Below are 26,702 nucleotides of genomic sequence, written 5' to 3' on the forward strand. Positions count from 1 at the left end.
TAGGGCAGATTGTGGGGATACTACGATGCATAAAGTGAATTTTAAATGGTTTAATTTCATGTAGAAAAAGTAACACGTGGAAGGGGGTGCTTGTTGGTGTTTCACGAATGTCTTCTGTAAGTCTAAGTATATTGGCATATAATAGCGCTGTACTCTGGAGAACCAAAAAATGATTAGCCCCCAGAAATAACCAAAACGTATGTTTAAATATGCAAATGAGAGATCTGAGAGCCAAGTATTTGAATTAAAGTTTTATTTTTTTATGTTATAACTGCAGTCAAGATGGAGGGGGTTCAAACATACCACCTGAAACCATGTTGTTCATTATCAAAATCTTCCTTGGAACGTAGGTTGTACAGCTCATCTAAAATAGGGGGCACCCAGCGGGTTGTATGAAAAACAGATTCTCCAACCTGTCAGAGAAACATCACATGTAAAAAACAGACCTTGTGACAACAAAAATAAAACAAAAATAACCATTTAGCACTGTACTGAAAATGGTTTAAGTCAACTAAAATGTATTGTACCAAGTTTTTCTATCATTAACAGCAACACTATAAAATACAAAGTATTACACTGCCTAATGTGACCTTGTACTCCAAATAGAAGCCTTTTTTCCCCCCCCCCCCCCCCCCATATCACTGTGCCTTGTAGCAACTTATGAGTGAGAAACACATTGCCATTAAAGAAAACACTACCCATTCACATTTCACTCAAGTCAAACCCATATTCTCAATGCTGGGACTGGATCCTTTAGCACCCAAGGCAAAAAAGCCAGCGTGTGTTCCCCCCACATCATGAACTGTGAGCTACATTAGCAACATAAGTTGCATGATCTGACATTTCATGCCCATCTTCTGCTGAAGCACCCAAGGCGGCCTCCACTTCTGCTTACCCATTGGCCTGGCCCCGTCCTTAAAGTGGATTGTAAAGTCTCGTTTTTTTTTTTTTAAATACAACATGTTATACTTGCCTCCTCTGTGCAGTGATTTTGCATAGGGCAGACTGGATCCTCTTCTCAGGTCCCTGGCTGGAGCTCCTTGCCCCTCCCTCCTGTTGAGTGCCCCCACAACAAGCAGCTTGCTAAGGGAGCACCTGAGTCGAGCTGCAGCTTGGTGTGTCCATTCAGACACCAAGCTGTGGTTTGGCCCCCACTACTCTCTCATCCTGATTTGTTAACCAAGTTTGATTGATTCTGCCTTTACAACCCCTTTAATAAAAAAAAAAAAGAAACTCAAACTGAATTTCCTACCTTCCAGCCTGGGACATCTTTCATAATAATGGCCTCCTCTTCCAAATTTTTTCGTAAAGTCCGTATCACCCTTTTAAAAGAAAAGCAGTTACTGAGGTCGAAACTTTGCGCAGACAAAAACAATCATATTCACCATAATAATTTTTCACAAATACTATCCATAAACTAAACCCAGCAATCTAGACAAGAAAAAATAAAGTTTACTTCTGATATTATAATTTGCCTACACTGGCTAGTATGGGCTGTTAGAATTAGGACAATGAAGGTCACAAATCTAGGGGAGATATCTTCAGAAACACCTGTACATTAAATGTGTTTACCATTTCAATCTCACAGCATTTCCCCTTTACCTCATAGTCTTATCCCAACCATCATTTTTTTTAAACAATCCCACAAAGACTGTACCGATTCATATACCCATGTTCTCACACACACACACAGTACTGACCGATATATTCTCTCAGCCTCATATTACTGAGCCACGTGCTCACTCACAGTACTGACCCATATGCTCTCACAAAGAAAACACACACACACACGGGAAAATTGTTCATTTGTACACAAGTGTTTAAAATACCTTGATGTTGTAAGAACTAGGATACCATAAAATGGAAATTCACAATATAGAGATCCTTGCTCAATACCAAAGGGAGTTGCCACCAGACAAGCAGTGAATGAATACATACAGTGCCTTGTGAAAGTATTTGGCCCCCTTGAACTTTGCGACCTTTTGCCACATTTCAGGCTTCAAACATAAAAATAAAAAAAATACAGTTTTATATCTTTAAGAATCAACAAGTGGCACACAATCATGAAGTGGAACGAAATTTATTGGATATTTCAAACTTTACCAAATAAACTGAAAAATTGGGCGTGCAAAATTATTCAGCCCCCTTAAGTTAATACTTTGTAGCGCCACCTTTTGCTGCGATTACAGCTGTAAGTCGCTTGGGGTATGTCTCTCAGTTTTGCACGTCGAGAGACTGACATTTTTGCCCATTTCTCCTTGCAAAACAGCTCAAGCTCAGTGAGGTTGGATGGAGAGCGTTTGTGAACAGCAGTTTTCAGTTCTTTCCACAGATTCTCGATTGGATTCAGGTCTGGACTTTGACTTGGCCATTCTAACACCTGGATATGTTTATTTGTGAACCATTCCATTGTAGATTTTGCTTTATGTTTTGGATCATTGTCTTGTTGGAAGACAAATCTCCGTCCCAGTCTCAGGTCTTTTGCAGACTCCATCAGGTTTTCTTCCAGAATGGTCCTGTTTTTGGCTCCATCCATCTTCCCATCAATTTTAACCATCTTCCCTATCCCTGCTGAAGAAAAGCAGGCCCAAACCATGATGCTGCCACCTCCATGTTTGACAGTGGGGATGGTGTGTTCAGGGTGATGAGCTGTGTTGCTTTTACACCAAACATAATGTTTTGCATTGTTGCCAAAATGTTCGATTTTGGTTTTATCTGACCAGAGCACCTTCTTCCACATGTTTGGTGTGTCTCCCAGGTGGCTTGTGGCAAACTTTAAACGACATTTTTTATGGATATCTTTAAGAAATGTCTTTCTTCTTGCCACTCTTCCATAAAGGCCAGATTTGTGCAGTATACAGGGACTGATTGTTGTCCTATGGACAGAGTCTCCCACCTCAGCTGTAAATCTCTGCAGTTCATCCAGAGTGATCATGGGCCTCTTGGCTGCATCTCTGATCAGTCTTCTCCTTGTATGAGCTGAAAGTTTAGAGGGACGGCCAGGTCTTCGTAGATTTGCAGTAGTCTGATACACCTTATATTTCAATATTATTGCTTGCACAGTGCTCCTTGGGATGTTTAAAGCTTGGGAAATCTTTTTGTATCCAAATCCGACTTTAAACTTCTCCACAACAGTATCTCGGACCTGCCTGGTGTGTTCCTTGTTCTTCATGATGCTCTCTGCGCTTTAAACGGACCTCTGAGACTATCACAGTGCAGGTGCATTTATATGGAGACTTTTCCTTTTAAAATTTTTATTAAATATATTTTTGACATACATCAAGCATCGACATAACATTCTTACACATTATAACTTAACATACAAATAACAACACATACATGGTCTCCTTATAGTCCCCTATTTTGGTCAATATATATAGTACCCCTTCTTTCGCTCCCTTAAACCCTTCCCTATCTCCGTCTCCCACTTAACCTAGTAACATAGGGATACCCTCCCTGGAGCGTACACAGTTTAACACGGCTTACTCCCTAATGTAAATGCCCATAGGATGAACAGGGAAAGAGAGAGACAGAGGAGCGAGGAGAGGACGGAGAAAGAGAGAAAGAGACAAGTAGAGATGAGAGAGAAAGAGAGGGAGGGAAAGAAGAAAAAAAAAAAAAAACCCTCCCCGTACTGGACTAATCCCCTTAATATTTATATGGAGACTTGATTACACACAGGTGGATTCTATTTATCATCATTAGTCATTTAGGTCAACATTGGATCATTCAGAGATCCTCACTGAACTTCTGGAGAGAGTTTGCTGCACTGAAAGTAAAGGGGCTGAATAATTTTGCACGCCCAATTTTTCAGATTTTTATTTGGTAAAAAAAGTTTGAAATATCCAATAAATTTCGTTCCACTTCATGATTGTGTCCCACTTGTTGATTCTTCAAAAAAAAATTACAGTTTTATATCTTTATGTTTGAAGCCTGAAATGTGGCAAAAGGTCGCAAAGTTCAAGGGGGCCGAATACTTTCGCAAGGCACTGTACATACAAGCTAAAGTGTGCCCTTTACAGAAAGGCAAGGTTGGTGATGAGGGTGAGGATTTAAGATGATGGGACATTGGCCGCAGAGGTTGGAGCCTTAAACTACCACGCATGTGCTGGGATGCAACCAATATGGCGGCAAAATCCCACAAATGCCCGGGAGCGAGACTACAGACCAGTCACTACCACAAGTGCGCAGGATCTTGCTGCCACAAATACGATGGATGCATCAGTGCATCTATAGATCGGAGGTAAAATAATGGCGTGTGTGCATATGTGTGTGCGCGTGTGTGTGGGAGAATTCACACTTTATGATGCCTGAACACCAACCCATCCACCATACTGATAACTAAACCAGATGAAACCCAGATGTCAGCCTTGAAGTCCAGCATTATTCTTCAAAAATATGCCCCATTATTTAACTATTAAAACATACATTTACCTCTAAATAACTAACCTAATGCATGTCATAGGTAAATGTTCTGGCCATTAAATCTGAATTTCAACTTGAAACTAAAACATAATTTAACATTCTGTAAGTTATTTTATTTTTAAACTACAGGAGAAGTCTTGTGGTGTATGGGACACAGTTATCTTTGTCTAATATTAAAAATGTTTTATTTTAGATTACCGCAGTATTATAAAGGATTGGGTACACAAACTTTGAGGATGCGGCTCTATTTTCCAGCATTTATAATTTTCTGCACTGTTTGACGTGTGTAGATTGGACTTTTGTCTATGGTAGTCTGCAAGACAGGCATTTCCATATAGGGAATGTTCAGCGATTGATGAAACACCATTTCTATTAGGTGCCATCTAGTGGCTGCTTATGTAACTGCAGTCAACAAAATTTAAATCCCTTCAAACCTCTGGTTGCCTGAAAATGTTCCCCCCCCCCCCCCCCCCCCCCCCCATTTATGGTGACCAGGATTTGTCCAGGCTGGCTTTTATGTATACTGTGCAAAAGATTCACACACCAATGAACTCATACAGATTAGCTTCAGCTTGTACAGCAGTCATTTACAAAGCTTGTATGCATCAACCAGCCTTCCTGAAACCTTTAAAGAAATCTTTAGCTCCAGTTTGGATAAAGTAAGCACAGATTTCAATGGTAGTGCCATTAGATGGTTTTCAACAGGCTTTTAGTGCATTTCAGCACTTCTTGTTAGCGGCCTAAAGTGACAGCACTCCAATTATCTGAGGGGTTGTAAAAAAGGTAAAAGAAAAAAATCCACCTAAATAGCTTCCTTTACCTTAGTGCAGTCCTCCTTCACTTACCTCATCCTTCCATTTTTCTTTTAAATGTCCTTATTTCTTCTGAGCAATCCTCACTTCCTGTTCTTCTGTCTGCAACTACACACAGTAATGTGAGGCTTTCTCCCTGGTGTGGAGAAAGTCTCTTGAGGGGGGCAAGCAGGAGTGTCAGAACACCCACTAACACACAGCTCCTTTCTCTATCTGCAAAGTAGAGAGCGTCCTGACACTCCTGCTCACCCCCTCAAGAGGCTTTCTCAACACCAGGGAGAAAGCCTTGCATTACTGGGTGGAGTCACAGACAGAAGAACAGGAAGTGAGGATTTCTCAGAAGAAATAAGGACATTTAAAAAGCAAAATCGAAGGATGAGGTAAGTGAAGGAGGACTGCACTAAGGTAAAGGAAGCTATTTAGGGGGAAAAAATATATATATATATATAATCTCCTTTACAACCCCTTTAACATTCCCAAACTGAAAGCCACAAGTAGCTCATTGTAAGCTTTTCAAATGCCTTTTACTAGCTTGCTTTACAAACTGCTCTTACACAACCTGAATCCCATGTACGCGACACTCACTTTTGAACATCTATTTAGCAGTATGTAGCCACAGATTTTAAGTGATATGTTTTACTATAAGACTGTTGCAAAGCAAAACTTCCAAATGATAAAAGCACTGATGGAAGCCACCATTCCCTGCCTATGCACTGTATCCTAGTTCGGGGGCAGTGCCTCCAAAGCTATTCACCAAATCATTTCCTAGGTCTAGTATAAGGCACATGACCACAGTGTCACAAAGGTGTTTTGCAACTAGGGCCGAAACAACTAATGGATTATGAAATGAATCGATTACAATTTTCATAATCTATTAATCGGCCAGTAACATAATGGGGTTAAAAAACTAAAATTAGCCCTTTATAGTACAAAAAAAGCAAATGGCTACTGTAAATATTACAGTCACTGTCTCACAGTAAAAAAAAATTAACCCCTTACAATAGCGATTTGCTCTTTGTACTTATTTTTGTTTTTTAACCCCATTATGTTACTAAACATCTCAGGCTGGGTTCACACCTCTGTTTTTTGGTGCTTTTTGCAGAAACACAATACAGTTCTTTTACATGTTTTCCTATGGGACACGTTCACATCCATGATTTTTTTTTTTTTAGCTGCTGCGTACGGTATTTGGAAAGGGCAAGGACTTTAACGCAAAACGGTGCCATTTTGTTTAATACACTTCAATTGAGAAGCTGCAGAAAAGCATGTAATGTGTTTTTGCGGCAATTTGTGTTTTTTATTCTGCCCAACAACAAATTGGCCCAAAAAAAAAAAAAAAATGCAATTTTTTTTTTTAAGGCTATTATCCGATTAATCGAAACAATAATCGGCCAACTAATCGATTATGAAAATAATCGTTAGTTGCAGTCTTATTTGTAACATATCACAAGCTTATAAAAAGGCGATTCCAACTTTAATTTGAGCTGCAACAATTGCAGCCGGAGGCAGGAAGGGCTCAGACAGTACAAAAACCTATGCACACCTACCCTTTGATCCACTTATAATAGTTTAGAGGCTAAAATGGTTGTCGACATAGGTGAAAATGATATAACATTTTATTTAAAGTAGTACACCAATAAGGACAGAATGTCTTAACTGGGAAAGAGTACAGATAAAAAGGAATTACCTCCTATCATTTTCTGCCTGGATTAAAGGCATCAGTGCTATTCGACTCTCTAGCTCTTCAATGTATAGTCGCCTGGATGGAAAAAAAAAAAAAAAAGAGAGGTAAGATGATCGTCATTACAGAAAAGGGAAATATAACAGTGAACAGCCTTACCATGAATATTACAAATTAAAGTGAACACTACTAGTTTATTAAAAAAGAGTTTTTGGGTATATAGTTTAGCAAGGGGTTCTAGAAGTATAGAGTATCGGATGCACATTTAATCGAATATCAATGAAATCGTTCTCTGTGGGAAATAGATTAATATAGTTTGAGAAACCAGGACTTTCAGCTAACAGATGCCATCACTCAGTAGGGGGGACTATAATGTAGTTGACAGCATGTAATTTGTTGCATTTTGAGTCAGAGTGGACCAGGACAACAACCCAAGAGATGATTGGATCCTCCCTCTACAGGAAATGCAAGCAGAAACCACCAAATCCTCCCACCCCCTCATTCCTCAGATGAGATAAAAGTAGCCTCCATCAGTGTAAAAGGGGAAAAAAAAAAAAAAGTATAAAATAACCATAAGAAAAAAGTGGGAAATAGACTTGTCCTGAAAAACCACTAGAAATGCCATTACTGGTAAGGCCAACTGGGAATTTCCCCAATCATCTTCCAGGAAAGCAACGAGAGGAGAAGAAAGTAATAAATCCTACCTCAAGGTGGGACCACTACCTGTAGAATTCTGCCAAAACTGCCTTAGAATTTTGCCTGTCCCATTGCAAAAGAACCTCTAAAGAGTTTGACTAAAGGTATCTTAGCTAGACCACACTGCCCCCTGCAGACTTGCTCCTACCTTTCTTGCCTATGAAGTTTGAAAGATGTGGTAGAATTCACTTTATTTATTTTTTTGAATTCTGTTTATTAGATTTTCAGAATATAAGTTTACAAACATTTCTTATTGAAACAACATATATTATGCAAATGCCAGATAAGACTTTTCAGCAGTAGCATACCTAAATGTTGAAAAAAAAAATGCATTAAACAGTACATCAAATGAATTGTCATTCAAAACAAAAAAATAATAACAAGGACTACATAGGGAAAAGTGAGAGAGTAAGTTAGAGAAGGGTGTATATTCGGTCTAGACTTTTAAATACAGAATATCTATAACTGGTCTATTTTCCTATAAAAGGTGAGAGAAAACTCTTTCTCCTCAACATTGAAAAGACAGAATATTTTGTTTTTAATGTTCATGACTTCAACAAAATACCATATTCGGTAGATTCCGCAAAATGTATCCAACATGACCATTTATCTATGTAAACACTAGAAGAATCTCTTGACTGGTGTATCAGTTCTTCCATGCTGGCAATGTGATTAACCCTGTGGATCCAGTCGGGAATTGTAGGTGGTGTAGTTTGTTTCCATTTAATTGGGATACATAATCTCGCCGCGTTAATTAGGTGCAAAACTATGGTATTCTTATAGGTGGAATGTGAGAGGCTAGAAAGGTGTAACAAAAATTGTTCTGGAGTAAAATCCGGTTCATAAGTAGTAATTTGTGTTATTAATCTATGGATTTCTTTCCAGAAATGGGTTAAAGCGGAGCATTTCCACCAAATGTGTAACAAAGTACCAGGTGCACTATTGCATCTCCAACACAGCGGGGATGTTTCTGGACTGAATTTATGAATAATTGACGGGGTTCTATACCATCTCGAGTAAATTTTATACCCATTTTCCTGAGTCAAAACGTTTAACGTGCCCTTGTGTATACGTCTGAAAATAGTTGACCAGTCTTCAGATGTTATTGATATCTGAAGATCCTCTTCCCATTTGAGGTTTGTGAAATCTGCTTGGAGGTCAATGGATGAATTAAGAAGGGTGTGTAAAAGAGATATTAGGTGTTTCTGAGGGAAACCACTCAAACAGACGGATTCAAACAGCGTTTTGGGTCTAAACCATCCAGTCACAGGATCTAATTTCTTGAGAAAATCAGAAATTCTGTTAAAGTATAAATCGGATATATTGCATCCAGGATTGGTGGATTTAAAGGATTCATAACAAATGGGAGCACGGTCTTTGAAGAAGTCCGCCGCCCTGTATTTCATTGTGGAAGAGGTGTCAGAAGGAGTCGAGCCAGTGTTAGGAAAAGGAATTTCGAGGCTATGGGTTATAGGAGTGATTGGTCCATATATTGAGGACAAATCCATAGCTTTGCACAGATGTCTAAAGATTTTCAGGGAAGTTCCCGTTACAGGATGTGACTTGATGCACCTAGGGATTTTTTTAGGAATGGTCCATGGTAAGTGGCTTATAGGTACATTTGAAAGGCAAGAAATTTCTTCTAAGTAAATCCAATCCTTCAAATTAACATGCACATGCCAATCTACTATCCTGGACAAGTGACTGGCCCAATAATATTTGCGTAAGTCCGGGACTCCAATGCCTCCCATTAGTTTTGGCGTGGTTAATTTATCCCATTTAATTCGTGGCTGTTTCCCCCCCCAAATAAAGTTTAGGCAAATCCGTCTAAATGACTTGAAAAAAGAACCTGGAACGGTTATGGGGAGAGTCTGGAATAGATATAGAAACCTAGGTAAAATATTCATTTTCAGTATGTTCGCACGACCGAACCATGAAAACATACCTTTGTCCCATTTCAATAAATCTGATCTGACTGTATTCAATAATGGTAAGAAGTTAGCCTTGTATAAGTTATTAATATCCGGAGAAATATTAATGCCCAAGTAAGATAGTTCCTCGTCCACCCAAATAAAAGGGAAGTTCTGTTTACACAGTGCCATCTCGTCATTGGGCAGTGAGATATTAAGTGCTCTTGATTTAGCCAAATTGATTTTAAAGTTAGATATAAAAGTAAACATTGAAAAATCTTTTAGTAGGTTGGGGAGAGCAATTATGGGTTTTGACAGAAAAAGCAGCACATCGTCGGCAAATGCAGCTAGTTTGTATTGTTTATCTTTAATACTTATACCCACTATATCCTTGTTGGATCGAATTCTACAAAGAAAAGGTTCTAGTATTAAAATAAAAATAATTGGCGATAATGGGCATCCCTGACGTGTCCCATTTGAAACAGAGAAAGCCTCCGACAGACATCCATTAACCTTGATCCTTGCCCTTGGGGATGAATAAAGAAGTTTTATGAACTGCAACATGCGATCTCCAAAGCCTAAAAACCCCAAAGTTGCGTGCATGTAATCCCAAGCAATCCTGTCGAAGGCTTTCTCTGCGTCAAGGGAGAGCATGAACCCAGGAAGCTGCGTTTCTAAAAGCCAGTTTTGAATACATAGGGCTTTGGTAGTATTGTCCCTAGCCTCCCTCCCCGGAGTAAAGCCCACTTGATCCAATGAAATCAAATCTTTTAAAAGGGGTAAGATGCGGTTCGCTAAAATTTTTGCGTATAACTTGATATCCACATTTAGGAGTGAAATTGGCCTGTAATTGGATACTAGGTTACTATCTTTATTAGGTTTGGGAATGAGCACTATATGAGCTTCTAGTAGGTCTTGAAAGGTCGACCATTGAGCAGGGGGAGAATTGAACGCCAATACAAAATTAGGAATTATGACGTCACTAAAGGTTTTGTAATAGTTGACAGGAAACCCGTCAGGACCCGGACTTTTACCTACGTTAAGTTGATCAAGAGCAACAAGGGCTTCGGATACTTCCAATGGTTTATCCAAATCCTTGGCTACTTCCGGACAAATAGGATTAGGGCAATAGGATGCAAGAAATTCCGCAATCATTTCAGTTCTCGATTTTAATTTGTTAGCTGGATCCATAGAATTTAGATTATACAGATCCGAGTAGTAAATCTGGAATTGCTTGGTGATATCAGAGGTACTCGTGAGTTTCTTACCCTTTTTATCCATTATAGAGTGAATATTATCAAATTTCCTTTTTGATGTATTCAGTGAGTTGGCTAAGAGCCTACCGGTCTTATTGCCATATTCATAGAAGAATTTCTGTGAATATATATTATTTCTTTTTATTTTTTTTTCCAATATCTCAAGCAATTCCTTCCTGGTGTTAGTCAGTTCCTCGAGTATATCCGAATTAAGGGACTGTTTATGACTTCTTTCCAAAGTCTCAATTCTATCGGTGAGGTTTTTAATATGTACCCTCCTGTCTTTATTACGTTTTGCCATTAATGAAATAAACTCCCCTCTAATTACACATTTATGGGCCAGCCAAGTAGTCGAGTGATGCACATCAGGTGTAGAATTTTCCTTAAAGTACAATGAAAGCAAAGAATTTATTTTTTGAACCACTCCTTTGTCAGTGAGTAATGAAGTATCCAGTCTCCAAGTTTTTCGTGGAGCAGGTTTGTCCTCCATCGTCAAACTTATAGAGATGGGATTGTGATCCGATAAAACCATGGGCTCTATAGATGTGTCGATTAGGGATTCCAGGTCTCCCTGGGAAATAAAAAAGTAGTCCAACCTTGAATAGCAGTTGTGCGGCGGGGAATAGTAAGTATAGTCTTTTGTAGAAGGATTTAAAGTGCGCCATGAGTCATGCAATGATAGACGGTGCATCAATTTTTTGACTAGATTCAGTGTTTTATATGGTGTTTTGGAAGAGCCTGATGACGTGTCTAGAAGGGGATTGAGAGCTATATTGAAATCCCCACCCAGTATAACCATGCCATCAGCAAAAGATTCAAGGGATTCTAATACATCTTTAAAAAAATGGGGCGTGAAGTCTATTAGGGGCGTAAATATTACCTAAAGTTATTTGTTTGTTATATAGTGTGCCCTTTATAAATATGTATCTGCCTTCTGTATCCAATTTAGTATCCAAAACTTGGAATGGACAGTATTTTGATATTAAAATGGAAACACCTCTGCTCTTGGAATTCGGGTTAGTTGCATGAAACATATGGGGGAATCTTTTGTCTGTAAATGCTGGGAAGTTGTCAGTCTTAAAATGTGTTTCTTGTACAAATATTATATCGGATCTAGTTTTTTTGAGTAGTAATAATAGTTTCGACCTCTTTTCCGGTACATTAAGGCCTTTTATGTTAATAGAATATATTCTGATTTTTCGTGCCGGAACAACCTTATTGCCAGTAGTAGAAGACATATCTCTCGTCAAAGGGATATGCGGCAGGAAAGACCAAACGTAAGGGGGTCAGTCAAAGGACCAAGGGGAAGGATGGAATGGGAAGTGAGCAAACAGATCTCACTCCCCTGAAAAAAAAAAAAAAAAAAAAAAAAAAAAAGAAGAGGGATCTATAGAGGGGGTATCTAATAAAAAAAAGAAGAACAGTACTATCAAAAACCTTCCTACAGGAGGAATTGATAGAAAATGAAGTGTAGCAATAATCTCTTGCCCTTTTCTCACAGGGAGAAGTAGACAGACAATTGCTATCCGGGGGTGGAATAAGGCCAATCACAAAACTAGCAACCAAAACTCCACAGCCATCCACCGCCACAGAAGTGTTTAATGTAAAATGTGTGCGCATAAGGCGGAGTAAATACTAACCTTGAACTTAAATCAACAGTAAGAATTCATAACTAGTATATTAAATCATTGCTTAGGAAATCCTTTCACACACCGACAATCCAATTTTTATGTCGATCTGGAAATAATTTATGAGATCCCAGCAAGGAATGCAAAATCCAATACCTTAACCGTGTTCTAGTAAATAATAAATAGGTACATCAGTTAAACTCAAAATTCAGAAATGATCAAAAATGTATCATATAAATTATGACTATAAGATCTAAGAATCCCAGATAAACAGAATAGAAATATAGTCAGAAAGAAGGTCCCTACACACCACTCCATATTTGAAGATATTTCAGAAAAAAGATGAACAAAGAGAGAGGGGGTGAGAGCATTAAATATGACAGGGGGAGACCAAGAAAATCATGACATTAAATCAATATTCCTTTCTTGATCTTCTTGCTTTCGGTGACGTCGCAGATCGTGGAGTAGTGTTCGCATCAGCTGATGATGAAGCTCTGCCATCGTTTGACTGGGATCGACGTCTCCGGAATCTTGAATGAGTCGTCTCCATGGATTCCTCCTTAGCAACTTCCTTGGTGGGGCTCCCTATACGGAAATCGGCGTACCAATCTGGCAGATCCAATAGTTTTATGCCCATCGATTTGCAGAAAGCTTGGAGTTCTTCAGGAACTCTTAGTATTGCCGTGTGCCCCTGATTACTAGCCTGCAAACCGAATGGAAATTTCCATTTGTATGTAATCCCCTTGTCACGCAGCTTCTCTAACAGGGGTCGCACATCTCTCCTGTTTTGCAGTGTTATGGGGGATAAGTCTTGATAAAAGGAGATAGGGTGACCCTCAAAAGCAAAGTTTGACCTGAGCTTCGCATTTCTAAGAATGCCTTCCTTAAGCTGGAAGTCGTCTACATGGCAAATTACATCTCTAGGCGGATCTGTTGTTCTGCCCCTTGGACGAAGCGCTCTATGTATACGTTCCATGTGAACAGAAGTGAGTGGAGGGCGACCCAGTAAATTGTTAAACATTTCCGTAACCACAGGGGAAAGCTGGTCTATATCCACTGTCTCGGGCAGACCCCTTATTCTCACATTATGCCTCCTGCTTCTGTTTTCCAAATCCTCTAAATGGCGATTCATATCTCTTAGGCGCATTGTATTGGCATCTGTTTTGTTATTAACATGACGCAGTGCCTTTCCCTGTTGCGCAGTAACTTTCTCCACCTCCTGTACTCGCGCTGTAACTGCGCGTATTTCCAGGGTTAAGTCCGCAATGGCAGCTGTGAGGGTAGATTTAATATCTGCAGACACTGAGAGAAGATCATTAAGGCTGGGGGATTGTGATAGAAGAATGGCTGTATTTGCCCCATTTCCATCATGTACGGGGACCGGGATAATACCGGTAGATTGTGTTCCAATGATCCCCATAGGGATGCTTTGAGGGTTAGCCATTGCGGGTCTGGGTACCAAAGTTCAGATTCCAAAATCACCGCCAAAAATCCTGAATTGAAAGTCGGGATTGGTATTATTCTGATCCCCGGGGATCAGGGATTTTAGCTATATGAGTCGGCACGGTCAATCCTCTTACCGGAGCAAATATATTCCGCTTTAATTCTGCGGTGGTGGGAGCTCTCCGTTCAAGCTGCCATCTCCGATCACGGCCAGGCCACGCCCCCAGAATTCACTTTAAGGAGGCACTTGAAATACTTGTTGGAAAACAAAGGCTATAGCTTGTTTAATCTGTCTGGCAGCAATGGCCTTGGGAGGTTTGTAAGCTCTTACTTGTACCACTGAAACCAATAAGAAGATTACTAGATACTTAAGATTGAGTTGCTTCTAGATAGCAGACTAGACATCTTTGAATATCTAAAGCAGGGGTGTCAAACTCAATTGTATTGCTGGCCATATCACCATTGTGGTTGCCCCCAAAGGCCCGGTTGCATCTGTAAAACTATATCAATTTATCAAGGGCTTTTTTCCCCTCAGAGAATAGCTGCAGGAAGGTAACTACCCCCCCCCCCCCCCCCATTGAACAATGGGTGTGGCAAAATTGTACAGTAGGATGTTATTGAAATACTAGGAGTGCATTCAGGAATGCGCTGTGTACAAAGTGACGTTTTCTGGGGTACGCTTTACACTGAGTGCAGGGTTTGGGGGTGTGCCCATGGCCTCTACACCACTCTCCCTCTTACTCTACCTCTGTACACATCTCCCTTCACAGCCCTCATCTCTCCCTGACCCCAAAAAAGAAGCTTCCTCGCATCTCAACGAACCCAGCCTGACTCTACCACAGCCTCTCTCTCACTTGCCGGGAGATTATTGGTTGGCATCTGCATTTGGGTACAGATGGGGGGGGGGGTATATCAGTGCAGTTTACTTTGCGATACCCCATCCCACCCTGCACCTCCATTGTCCTTGGGCAGGCAGGGATCTGTGAGAGCCAAGAGGAAAGCTGTCTTTTCAAACACAGAAGGCTTCTGTGTTTACAAGTGGCAGTGGTGAGCAGGGAGCGAGAGCCACTTTCTGGCTATTAAAAAAAAAAGAAAGGCCTTGAATGCGAGTGCCACATGAAATGGAGTCCCTTGACATGTATGACACATGTGATCTGAAGAATTGAAACTTTTTCTTTGGGTCTACAGGGCTATTGCATAAGGCAGGTATAATAACTCCCTGGGTCCCAAGAACTAAAGTAGTCACCTTTTGAAGATATAGGGCCTGGCTTCAGTATCTCTAGGAAATAGATGCCCAATGCCAAAAAAAAAAAAAAGGAGGCGCCAACTGATCTAATGATGTGTGCCTTGATAGCAAATGGAAAAAATCTTATCCTCACCTTATAGGTTTGAATAAATAACTGCCTAGGCCATCTAGAAATGATGTAACAAGAGTTAGGCAGTCACTCACAGGGACCTTCAGATATGATGAAAAGAAAGTGAAGTCATTCCCGAGAAAGACTAGAACGGCTCATACAACATCCAGTACAATGGAGAAAATCCAATGGAGCAGGACAGAGGGAAGAAAGTACAACAACATCCTGTTTAATGTGAAAGGAGGAAACCACCGTAGCCAAAAAGGAGACCTAGGGCTCAATACAAACTTGTTTCCATGTAGAACAAGAAAGGGGACCCCAACTCGCCCTGCAGAAGTAATGGCAATGCAGAAGCAACCTTGTGGATGAGTGTTGACAGAGGAGTATCTCTCAAAAGAATCAAAGGTCAGTTTTAGAAGAGCCTATAGAAACAGGCTGAGATCCTAGGTATCTTGGGTACAATTTCATTGCCCCACACCTTGTGCTAGGATAGCTTAGCTTAGGAATGACAGAACTGGACAGTCTGCTAACTCAAGGGACTCAGGTTTCAACAGCCATGCTGTTTAACCACTTAAGCCCCGACCATATTGCTGGTCAAAGACCAGAGCACTTTTTGCGATTCGGCACTGCGTCGCTTTAACTGACAATTGCGCGGTCGTGCGACGTGGCTCCCAAACAAAATTAGCGCCCTTTTTTCCCCCACAAATAGAGCTTTATTTTGGTGGCATTTGATCACCTCTGCGGTTTTTAGTTTTTGCGCTATGAACAAAAATAGAGCATCAATTTTGAAAAAAAAAAAAAAAAGAATATTTTTTCACTTTTTACCATAATAAATATCCCCCAAAAATATATAAAAAAGTTTTTTCCCCCTCAGGTTAGGCCGATACGTATTCTACATATTTTTCCTAAAAAAAAAAAAAAAAAAAAAAGATTGATTTGCGCAAAAGTTATAGCGTTTACAAAATAGGGGGTCGTTTTATAGCATTTTTATACATTTTTTTTTTTTTTTTACTAGTAATGGCGGCGATCAGCGTTTTTTTTCCCGGTACTGCGACATTATGGCGGACACTTGACACTTTTGAAACATTTTTGGGACCATTGGCATTTTTTTAGCGATCAGTGCTATAAAAATGCATTGCTTACTATAAAAATGCCACTGGCAGGGAAGGGGTTAACACTAGGGGGCGGGGAAGGGGTTAAGTATGTTCCCTGGGTGTGTTCTAACTGTAGGGGGGGGGTGTGGACTCACTAGGGGAAATGACCGATCACTGTTCATACATTGTATGAACAGACGATCAAGCATTTCTCCCCTGACAGGACCGGGAGCTGTGTGTTCACACACACAGCTCCCAGTCCCCGCTCTGTAACGAGCAATCGCGGGTGCCCGGCGGTGAACGCGACCGCCGGGCCCCCTAGTGGCCGCTTCAAGAGCCTACGTGCTCTCGCGCAGGAGAGCCAACCTGCTGCCATAGAACTGCGTTATGTAGTTAAGCAGTAATAACCTTAAAAGCAAACATTTTATTGCAGCTTACCAATTCTTAGATCAGGGGTTGACAAATTTGCTTGGAATCTAGGAGCCAGGTAAAAAAAGTTAGGAGCCAGAAAACGCGCCCCGTCCCGACGAGCTTGCGCGCAGAAGCGAACACATACGTGAGCAGCGCCCGCATATGTAAACGGTGTTCAAACCACACATGTGAGGTATCGCCGCGATTGGTAGAGCGAGAGCAATAATTCTAGCCCTCATGCAACCTGTAGATTTTTTTAAACGTCGCCTATGAAGATTTTAAAGGGTAAAAGTTTGTCGGCATTCCACGAGCGGATGCAATTTTGAAGCGTTACATGTTGGGTATGAATTTACTCGGTGTAATATCTTTCATAATATAAAAAAATAAAAAAAAATAAAAAAAAATGGGGATAACTTTACTGTTGTCTTATTTTAATTAAAAAAAGGTGTAATTTTTTCACAAAAAAAGTGCGCTTGTAAGACCGCTGCGCAAATACGGCGTGACAGAAAGTATTGCAACGATCGCCATTTTATTCTCTAGGGTGTTAGGATAAAAAATATATATAATGTTTGGGGGGTTCTAATTAGAGGGAAGAAGATGGCAGTGAAAAATAACATTAGAATTGCTGTTTAACTTGTAATGCTTAACTTGTAATACCAACGGCTCACCACCAGATGGCGCCAGCCCCTTCCAAGCCAAGTCGCCAGGACCCTATTTCTAGTCGCCATGGCGACCTGGCGCCCGGGATTTGTCGAGCCCTGTCTTAGATGTTATGGCTGGATTCATTCATCTCCCCCACCCCCTTCATTTTCAGCTGGTGATCAAGCCAGAAAATCTATTTTTCAAAAGCACAAGCTCTCCAAGATGCATCAGTTACAGGGATGAGACAAACCATAACACTGGCAGGAGTTCTTTAGGCCAATTTGTCAGTTTTTCAGGCGGCCATTCGAGATAGAGAGATAGAGATCGATATAGAGAGATAGAGATATAGAGAGAGACTGACAGATCAGTTTCTGCACAGTAAGCAGAGACGGGCCTGTCATCCGCCTGCTCAGAGCGGATCGATCCCCCACTGAGCAAAGCGGAGTCTGGACTGCCCATATGAAAGAGCCCTAATATTATAGCTTTATTTATACAAAAGGTTCTACAAAATGTATACAAATCTGCTAGTATATTTAACCCTTTCATGCCTAAGCCCATTTATGACATTTAATTTGGTGTAGACAAGTTAAAATCCGTATTTTATGCTAGAAAATTACTTGGAACCCCTAAACATTATATATATTTTTTTTAGCAGAGAATAAAATGGCAGTTGTTGCAATATTTTATGTCACACGGTATTTGTGCGGCGGTGTTTTAAACGCATCTTTTTGGGAAAAATGTACTTTCATGAATTAAAAAAAAAAAAAATGAAAAAGTTTGCCCAATTTTTTTGCATAATGTGAAAGATGATGTTGCGCCAAGTAAATAGATACCAAGCATGTCACGCTTTATAATTGTAAGCACTCGTGGAATGGCGACAAACTATGGTACCTAAAAATCTCCATAGGCGACGCTTTAAACTTTTTTTTTATGGTTACCAGGTTAGAGTTACAGAGGAGGTCTAGTGCTAGAATTATTGCTCTCGCTCTGACGATCGCGGCAATACCTCACAGGTGTGATTTGAACACCACTTTCATATGTGGGCGCAACTTCCGTATGCGTTTTCTTTGTTGCGCAAGCTCGCAGGGAGGGGGGGCGCTTAAATTTTTTTCTCTTTTATAATATTAAATTGTGTGTTTTTCTCTTTTTACATTTTGATCACTTTTATTGCTGTCACAAGGAATGTAAACATCCCTTGTGACAGTAATAGGTGGTGACAGGTACTCTGCAGGCATCATCCCGGTATAACCCCCGAAAGCCGAGGACGCATATATGCATACGCTCGGCGTGAAACACTACCTCCCCCCCATGACTGGAAATGCTGCTGTCTTTTGTGTCAATTCATCCAGAGTGAGGACACTCCAATACAGGAGGCGTGTTGCTGGCCAGATCACCAGGTTACAAACACACACACACACACACACACAAAACAAATGCAGCCACCACATCTAAATGATTGCCAAGCCGCAATATACAACATTTGTCTTTGGGTTTAATGCCAGGAATTCTTTAGGATCCAGAAGGGCCCACAGAGTGTTCGCCAGGAGGCCGAGTATGTTCAAGTACCATGCCCTCCTGGGTCAGTCCAGAATGCCCTTGATCTTCAACCTAGTAAAGCAGATGAGGAGCTGTGGCACTAAATCGTGATTGGATGAGTTTGCAGTTGAGAGGTTAAGTGTAAGATAACCAAATGACCCCAAGCTCCAGTATGTTGATCTGGAGACAAGCTTCTTCTTGAGACAAAGACCCAGGCACCAAAGGGGTATGCAATGACTTTTCCCCAGCCAGTCAGACTGACATAATTTGTTTGAATCTTGCAGACCTAAAGGAAGATTCCCCAGCCATCGGGACAAAGACAACCTGGTCCTGGGTGTCAGGTGCATCTGTAGGTCCAGATTGTGGCTTCTTGTCCCATGCAGCAAGAATGTTGAATTGTGACAGTCTGAAGTGGAATTAGGGATGCACAACTGCCTCAAATAAGTCCCCCGAACCCTTATGCAGTGGCGAGTGAACAGCTCTTGGACTGCACAGTTCGAATATGGAAGAAGAGTCAGGAGCTTATCCCGTGGAAGAAAATCTCCAGACTGAGCAGTATGTAAATTGAGATCCAGAAACTCAAAGCAGTGAGTAACTTCCTTCCAACGCAACCTCTGAAGGGTCAGGATCCAACAATGCTTTGTTGAGTCTGAACAGTCTGTTGGATATAAAGTGACAAACTTTTCTGATTGTTCCCCTAGAACAGTGGTTCTCAGCTCCTGTCCTCAGGACCAACTAACAGGTCAGGTTTCCAAGATAACTGAAATACATCACAGGTGATATCACTTGCTGCTCAGTGAATTCAGTATTCTAGTCTGCGTCTCCCCAAGGTAATACATAAAACCTGGCCTGTTAGTGGGCCCTGAGGACAGGAGTTGAGAACCACTGCCCTAGAAGATCATCCAGATATGCCATTATGTGGATGCACCGTGGGCACAGGAGCCAATATCGAAAGTGCAGTGAACATATCAAAAGGAAGCACCTAGTAGTGTCACTAGTGCAGATCCAATGAAAAGAAGGGGACATGCTCATGTCCAGAGACCCAAGTGTCTCCCAGATGGACAATTAAAAAACAAAAAAGGAAGACACAATGAATGACCTTGTAGATTCCATGCAAACCTACTGTACACAGATGCAGACAGCGTGCGTTAAGATTCAGAATGGGGCATATGCACCCATTTGCATCACAACTGCAAATAGGACTAAAAAAAGAAATCTAACTTTTGAGATATGCCGCAGCAGTATTATGGTCTTTTAGTTTATTTTTTTTACACTTTCTGCTCATTTCCTGTAGAGGGAGGAACCAATCATCTCTACGTTTGCTGTCCTGAAAGAGAATTAGGGAAACGGAAAATAAGATGACATCCAGTGACTGAGTCAGCCGTAAAAAAGCATGACATTACTGCATGGTGTTTAGACTCTTCCAAATTAATTCAGCCAGGGTTTGACAAATTTGCTTTATAATCTAGGAGCCAGCTAAAAAAGTTAGGAGCCAGAGCCAGCTAAAAAAGTTAGGAGCCAGAAAACGCACCCCGTCCCGACGAGCTTGTGCGCAGAAGCGAACACATACGCGAGCAGCGCCCGCATATGTAAACGATGTTCAAACCACACATGTGAGGTATCACCGCGATTGGTAGAGCGAGAGCAATAATTCTAGCCCCAGACCTCCTCTAACTCAAAACATGCAACCAGTAGATTTTTTTTTAAACGTCGCCTATGAAGATTTTAAAGGGTAAAAGTTTGTCCGCATTCCACGAGCGGACGCAATTTTGAAGCGTGACATGTTGGATATGAATTTACTTGGCGTAACATTATCTTTCATTATATTAAAAAAAATGGGGATAACTTTACTGTTGTCTTATTTTTTTTTAATTAGAAAAAAAAAAAAAGGAATTTTTTCCCAAAAAAGTGTGCTTGTAAGACTGCTGTGCAAATACGGCGTGACAGAAAGTATTGCAACAATCGCCATTTTATTCTCTAGGGTGTTAGGATAAAAAATATATATAATGTTTGGGGGTTCCAATTAGAGGGAAGAAGATGGCAGTGAAAATAGTGAAAAACGACATTAGAATTGCTGTTTAACTTGTAATGCTTAACTTGTAATACCAACGGCCACCACCAGATGGCGCCAGCTCACACAAGGAAGAGCTGGGGACTTCATAAAAAAAAAAAAAGTCACCTTCCAAGCCAAGTCGCCTGGAGGCTATTTCTAGTCGCCATGGCGACCGGGATTTGTTGAGCCCTGCATTCAGCTATCCCATATCCACATTTTAGCTCTATGGACACCCTCTTGGTTTGTGTTTTCTTCCCATATCGCATTTATTAAATAATTGTATTGTGTTTTTTACCCCCTTTATGTGTCATGTCTGCTGGTTTAATTGTTTTAGTTTTCGGACTGTAAATAGGAAACCGAGCATGCATATAATAAAGCATACATATTAGATTAACGATTCAGCAGTACACAGAATTTCAGATACCTCCTTTCTCTATTGCACTTGCCAACTTGCCAAAGTCCATACACCATGACTCCTATACCCATAGCAAACATAGTATAACCTGCAAAAATAGAGACATTATTTACAATATTATAAAACTCTTTTAGACAAAAAATACACAGATGGGCAAGAATTTTTTCTGATGAAAGCATATACTTGCATTCTATAAACAATGCCCAAAATGGACACCTTATTGAGATCCTTAAAGGAGTTGTAAAGGTCATTTTATTTTCCTAAATAGCTTCCTTTACCTCATCCTTCGAATGATTTTAACCACTTAAGCCCCGGACCTTTAGGCAGCTAAAAGGCCCAGGCCAGGTTTTGCAATTCGGCACTGCATCGCTTTAACAGACAATTGCGCGGTCGTGCGACATGGCTCCCAAACAAAATTGACGTATTTTTTTTCCCACAAATAGAGCTTTCTTTTGGTGGTATTTGATCACCTCTGCGGTTTTTATTTTTTGCGCAATAAACAAAAATAGAGCGACAATTTTGAAAAAAAAATGCAAAAATGCAAAAATGCAAAAAAAAAAAAAAAAAAATCGCAATAAGCGTTTATCGGTTGGTTTGCGCAAAATGTATAGCGTTTACAAAATAGGGGATAGTTTTATTGCATTTTTATAAAAAAAAATTTTTTACTACTAATGGCAGCGATGAGCGTTTTTTTTCGTGACTGCGACATTATGGCGGACACTTCGGACAATTTTGACACATTTTTGGGACCATTGTCATTTTCACAGCAAAAAATGCATTTAAATTGCATTGTTTATTGTGAAAATGACAGTTGCAGTTTGGGAGTTAACCACAGGTGGCGCTGTAGGAGTTAGGGTGCACCTAGTGTGTGTTTACAACTGTAGGGGGGTGTGGCTGTAGGAATGACGTCATCGATTGCGTCTCCCTATAAAGGGGATGACACGATCGATGCGCCGCCATAGTGAAGCACGGGGAAGCCGTGTTTACATACGGCTCTCCCCGTTCTTCAGCTCCGGCGAGCGATCACGGGGGTGGGGGGGGGTGGCGGGGGGGTTTTTAGAAACGAATAGCCGCCCCCTCATCCCGGATCGCTCCCAGACGATGATGACCGCCGCATGTACCGGGGGGGGGGGGTCCTGATAGGACCCACGTCTAGGCAGGGACGTACGGGTACGCCCATCTGCCTGTACGTGCCATTCTGTGGAGGTATATGTACATGCGGCGGTCGTCAAGTGGTTAAATGTCCTAATTTCTTCTGAGAAATCCTCACTTCTTGTTCTTCTGTCTGTAACTCCCCACAGTAATGCAAGGCTTTCTCCCTGGTGTGGAGTGTCGTGCTCGCCCCCTCCCTTGGACTACGGGAGAGTCAGGACACTCTACATTGCAGATAGAGAAAGGAGCTGCGTTCGTGGGCGTCTGGACTCTCCTGTAGACCAAGGGAGGGGGCGAGCATGACACTGCACACCAGAGAAATCCTTGCATTACTGTGTGGAGTTACAGACAGAAGAACAGGAAGTGAGGATTTCTCAGAAGAAATAAGGACATTTAAAAGCAAAATGGAAGGATGAGGTAAGTGAAGGAGGACTGCACTAAGGTAAAGGAAGCCATTTAGGAAAACATTTTTTTTTACCTTTACAACCCCTTGAAGTGGAAAAACCTCTAACCATCTGCTGGATATATTCCATGATGGTCATTTAGGCTTAAAGTAGAAGTTCCGCCAAAAACTAACTCCAATAGCTAGATTCAGAGAGATGGCCGCAACTTTGCGGCGGCGTAGCTTAGCGTGTTTAGGCTACGCCGCCGTAAGTTAGCGAGGCAAGTACTTGATTCTCAAAGTACTTGCCTGCTAAGTTACGGTGGCGTAGCCTAAAGCGGGCGGGCGTTAAGGGCGCCCAATTCAAATTTGTCTGAGGGGGCGTGTTTTATGATATTGAGGCTTGACCTGACGTGATTGACTTTTTTTTTTTTTAACTGCGCATGCGCCGGGCGCCTACATTTCCCAGTGTGCATTGCGGCTAAGTCCGCCGCACGGGCCTATTGATTTCGACGTGGACGTAAATCCCTATTCACGGACGACTTATGCAAACAACGTAAAATTTTCGAATTTCAAAGCGGGAACGGCGGCCATACTTTAACATTACTATTCCATCTAATAGATGGAATAACTATAGGCCTGATAATGCGTTACGGAAACGGCGTGTATCTGTACTGCGTCGGCCGGGTGTACGTTTGTGAATAGGCGTAACTAGTGATTTACTTATTCTACGCCGACCGCAATGGAAGCGCCACCTAGCGGCCACCCAAAATATTGCACCCCATGATAGGACGGCGCAAGCCGTCGTACCTTAGATAGGTTTAAGTGTATCTCTTTGAGAATACACTTAAACCTAGGTCGGCGCAAATTCAGAGTTAGGTCGGCGTATCTACTGATACGCCGACCTAACTCTACCTGAATCTAGCTATAAAACTACTCAGTCACATTCTAAACCTAATCTATCTAACCCTGTAAAAAGGAAATCCCTATACCTACCTGTTCTGCAGCTGCTACGGTTTGGTCCCACGCTAAGCTGTCAGCGGTGGCTTCAGTGTGTAGGTGTGTGCAGGAGAGGCAGCTGACAACAGAAGCCCCATAGTAACCCTGTGACGTAATATCCCAGTCATTGTCCATTCTCTCTTGCACACCCTATCCACTGCTGGAGACCGGACCGGATTCAGACAGGCATGTATAGCGATTTCTTCTTCACATTAGAGCTGCACGATTAATCGCGAAAAGATCGCAATCTCAAGAATCGTGAGAGAATCGTAATCTTCATTTTATGCAAAAGAATCGCGATTCTCATTTTTCCCCAGAATCGTGCAGCTCTACTTCACAGGGTTAGATGATGTGGCTGCGAGTAGCTTTCGAGTTAGTTAGGTTATGGCTGAACTTCCACTTTAAGAGCAAACAATAATCGCTAAATAAAAAAAGTACAGTATGTTGATCTTAAAATTAACCTACATTGAGTTTCTTCAATCCTACGCCCAGTTTGTACACTGGATCTAAACGCCTTCAAGTTGCTAGAATCAGTAAATGCTACAAGAAATTAGACCTGACAGAGGATGTGACATAGTTTTGACTTGTGAATAAGTTAAAGCGGTTGTAAACCTCAGTAATGGAATCTAAGCAAAGCACATACTGTATATCCGTAGTGTTTACTTATCTCTCTCCAAAGCTCTAGGTGTTTCTCTGGTGCTTTGTTCCTCTTATCAGCATGAGTCACTTCTGAGAAATTTTCCAAACATATGAGATACATTTGTTTAGGGGAGGGAGCTTAGCACGCAGCTTGTCTATTCACAACATTTTCTCTGCTGGGGGGGGTTCTCTCCCCAATCAGCTCTCGCACAACTCCTTTAAGACTCTGTTTCCACTAGTGTAACTTGTCATGCGACTTTGGATATAAGGTTGCATGACAAGTCACAGCCCATCGATTTTCACTTATGCGACTTAAAGTTGCGGTGACTTTGAAACGTTCCTGCACTACTTTGATGCAACTTTATATATAAAATATGCAAAGTGGTTGGAGGGAAGCTTCAGAATGGCAAAGATGCAGTTCTTTAACCTAACATGTGACTTTGGATACAAAGGTTCCTGCAGTACTTTGATGCTACTTGAGTGCCAAGTCGCATCAAAGTTGTACTCCATGAACAGAACGGTCATAATTTCTTATTAGCAAAAAAAAAAAAAAAAAAAAAAAAAAAAAAAAAAAAAAAAAAATTATATATATATATATATATATATATATATATATATATATATATATATATATATATATATATATATATATATATATATATATATATATATATATATATATATATATATATATATATATATATATATATATATATATATATATATATATATATATATATATATATATATATATATATATATATATATATATATAGTGTAGGTCAATTGAAGTCTATTACACGCAACGCAATCTGCAAGAAGAAAAAGTCTCCAAGGCCCCTTTCACACATATGTCCACTCCGCTTGCTTAGAAGGGATCGCTCTGTTGATCCCCGCTGAGTCGGTGGATGACAGGTCGGTCTCTGCTCACTGTGCAGGAACAGACCAGTCAGAGCTCAGCTCTCCTCTATGGGGGAAATCGGATGAAGACGGACCGACTGTTCGTTTTTTATCCGATCCTGGCAGAACACTCCGGTCAGTGCTCTCTGCCATTGGCTAAGAGCGCCGATTGGGAGCCAGGCAGCAGACCTTTTTCAGTCAGGAGCCTATGACAGGAGTCGGTTGGACTGGCTGCCATACACATGGACCGAATGTCGGCAGGGTTCTATTGAAACGACCAACATTCGGCTTGACTGTACAGGGGGGGGGGGGGGGGGGCGCATAAATTACACTTTAGTAAGCTAAGGTGTTACTATTTTACTTTTAAGACCCCTTTCACACTGAGCCGCTCATAACGTCGGTGGTAAAACTACGCTATTTTTCTTGCCGACGCTATGGGCGGATATGCGGTGCAGCAGCAGCGTATTGGTGGGTGGTTTTAACCCTTTCTCGACTGCTAGCAGGGGGTAAAACCACCCACCAATACGCTGCTGCAGCAGCGTATTGCCAGTGGTAAAGCCACGCTGTCCCATTGATTTCAATGGGCAGCAGCGGTGAAGGAGCAGTAAACAGCGCTCCAAAGATGCGGGTAGCAGCATTTTTTTTTACCATCCTGTCAGCACACCACTCCAGTGTGAATGTGACAGCTGTAAGGCTACGTTCACATCTGATTACAGCAAAGCGCCCCATTTTGCGTAAAGCGTTTGCCAGCCAGGCGAATGACTTTCGATGGTCTGCCTGTTGCGCAGCAAACATGCCCACGTACCACATTTTTTGCACTGAGCCAAAAGCATTTTTCACAGAACTGCTGCGTTTGGGGGGTGCCATTAAGTAATAATGGAACTGGAATTTTGTGTCAGATATTTGCAAACAGGCATTTCAGTTACACTCAGGTGTGGAAGCAGCATAATAAAAAAACATACAAATGTCTGTGCTGACCATGGCACATTCCAGTCACCATTTACCAAAATACAGCACAGAAAACCACAGCTAATAACAGAAACATGTCCCCTGTACTTAATAACTAGCCCGAGTCTAATAGCTGAGAGGGCCTGGGCCATGCAAGAACACCCACCGCTAAAGCCCCGGCGAGGCAGGTTCCTTTTATAATCCACCGAGCCGTATCCCCCTGAAGGGGGCATGTCCTGCTTCACCTTGGACGCAGCCATCTTCCTCGCCGCACAGCACCGAGGGCTGACCTATCGGGAACCTGACGCTGTCACGTCACGTCGGC

General features: G+C 41.3%; 1 protein-coding gene across 1 annotated transcript; it reads right to left on the minus strand.

Moving 5' to 3' along the window:
- Nucleotides 1-238: 238 nt before the first annotated feature.
- On the minus strand, nt 239-26,702 carry NDUFA13 (NADH:ubiquinone oxidoreductase subunit A13). Its single transcript, XM_040320573.1, has 5 exons — nt 26,544-26,702; nt 21,367-21,445; nt 6,925-6,996; nt 1,253-1,322; nt 239-413 (listed from the first exon to the last, which is right to left on the minus strand). The coding sequence occupies exons 1-5, from the start codon at nt 26,635-26,637 to the stop codon at nt 294-296; spliced, it is 435 nt and encodes a 144-aa protein (XP_040176507.1). The 5' UTR covers nt 26,638-26,702; the 3' UTR covers nt 239-293.

The sequence above is a fragment of the Rana temporaria genome, chromosome 1, assembly GCF_905171775.1.
Source record: "Rana temporaria chromosome 1, aRanTem1.1, whole genome shotgun sequence".
In the NCBI taxonomy this organism is placed as follows: Eukaryota; Metazoa; Chordata; class Amphibia; order Anura; family Ranidae; genus Rana; species Rana temporaria.

What these genes read in the sequence shown, in the direction of transcription:
- NDUFA13 (XM_040320573.1), bottom strand. Translation starts at nt 26,637, where the DNA reads ATGGCTGCGTCCAAGGTGAAGCAGGACATGCCCCCTTCAGGGGGATAC. An exon ending in AAGTGCAATAGAGAAAGGAG is followed by an intron (nt 6,997 to 21,366) that starts GTATCTGAAATT and finishes TTTTCCATCCAG; the next exon opens with GCGACTATACATTGAAGAGC. An exon ending in AAGATGTCCCAGGCTGGAAG is followed by an intron (nt 414 to 1,252) that starts GTAGGAAATTCA and finishes TTTCTCTGACAG; the next exon opens with GTTGGAGAATCTGTTTTTCA.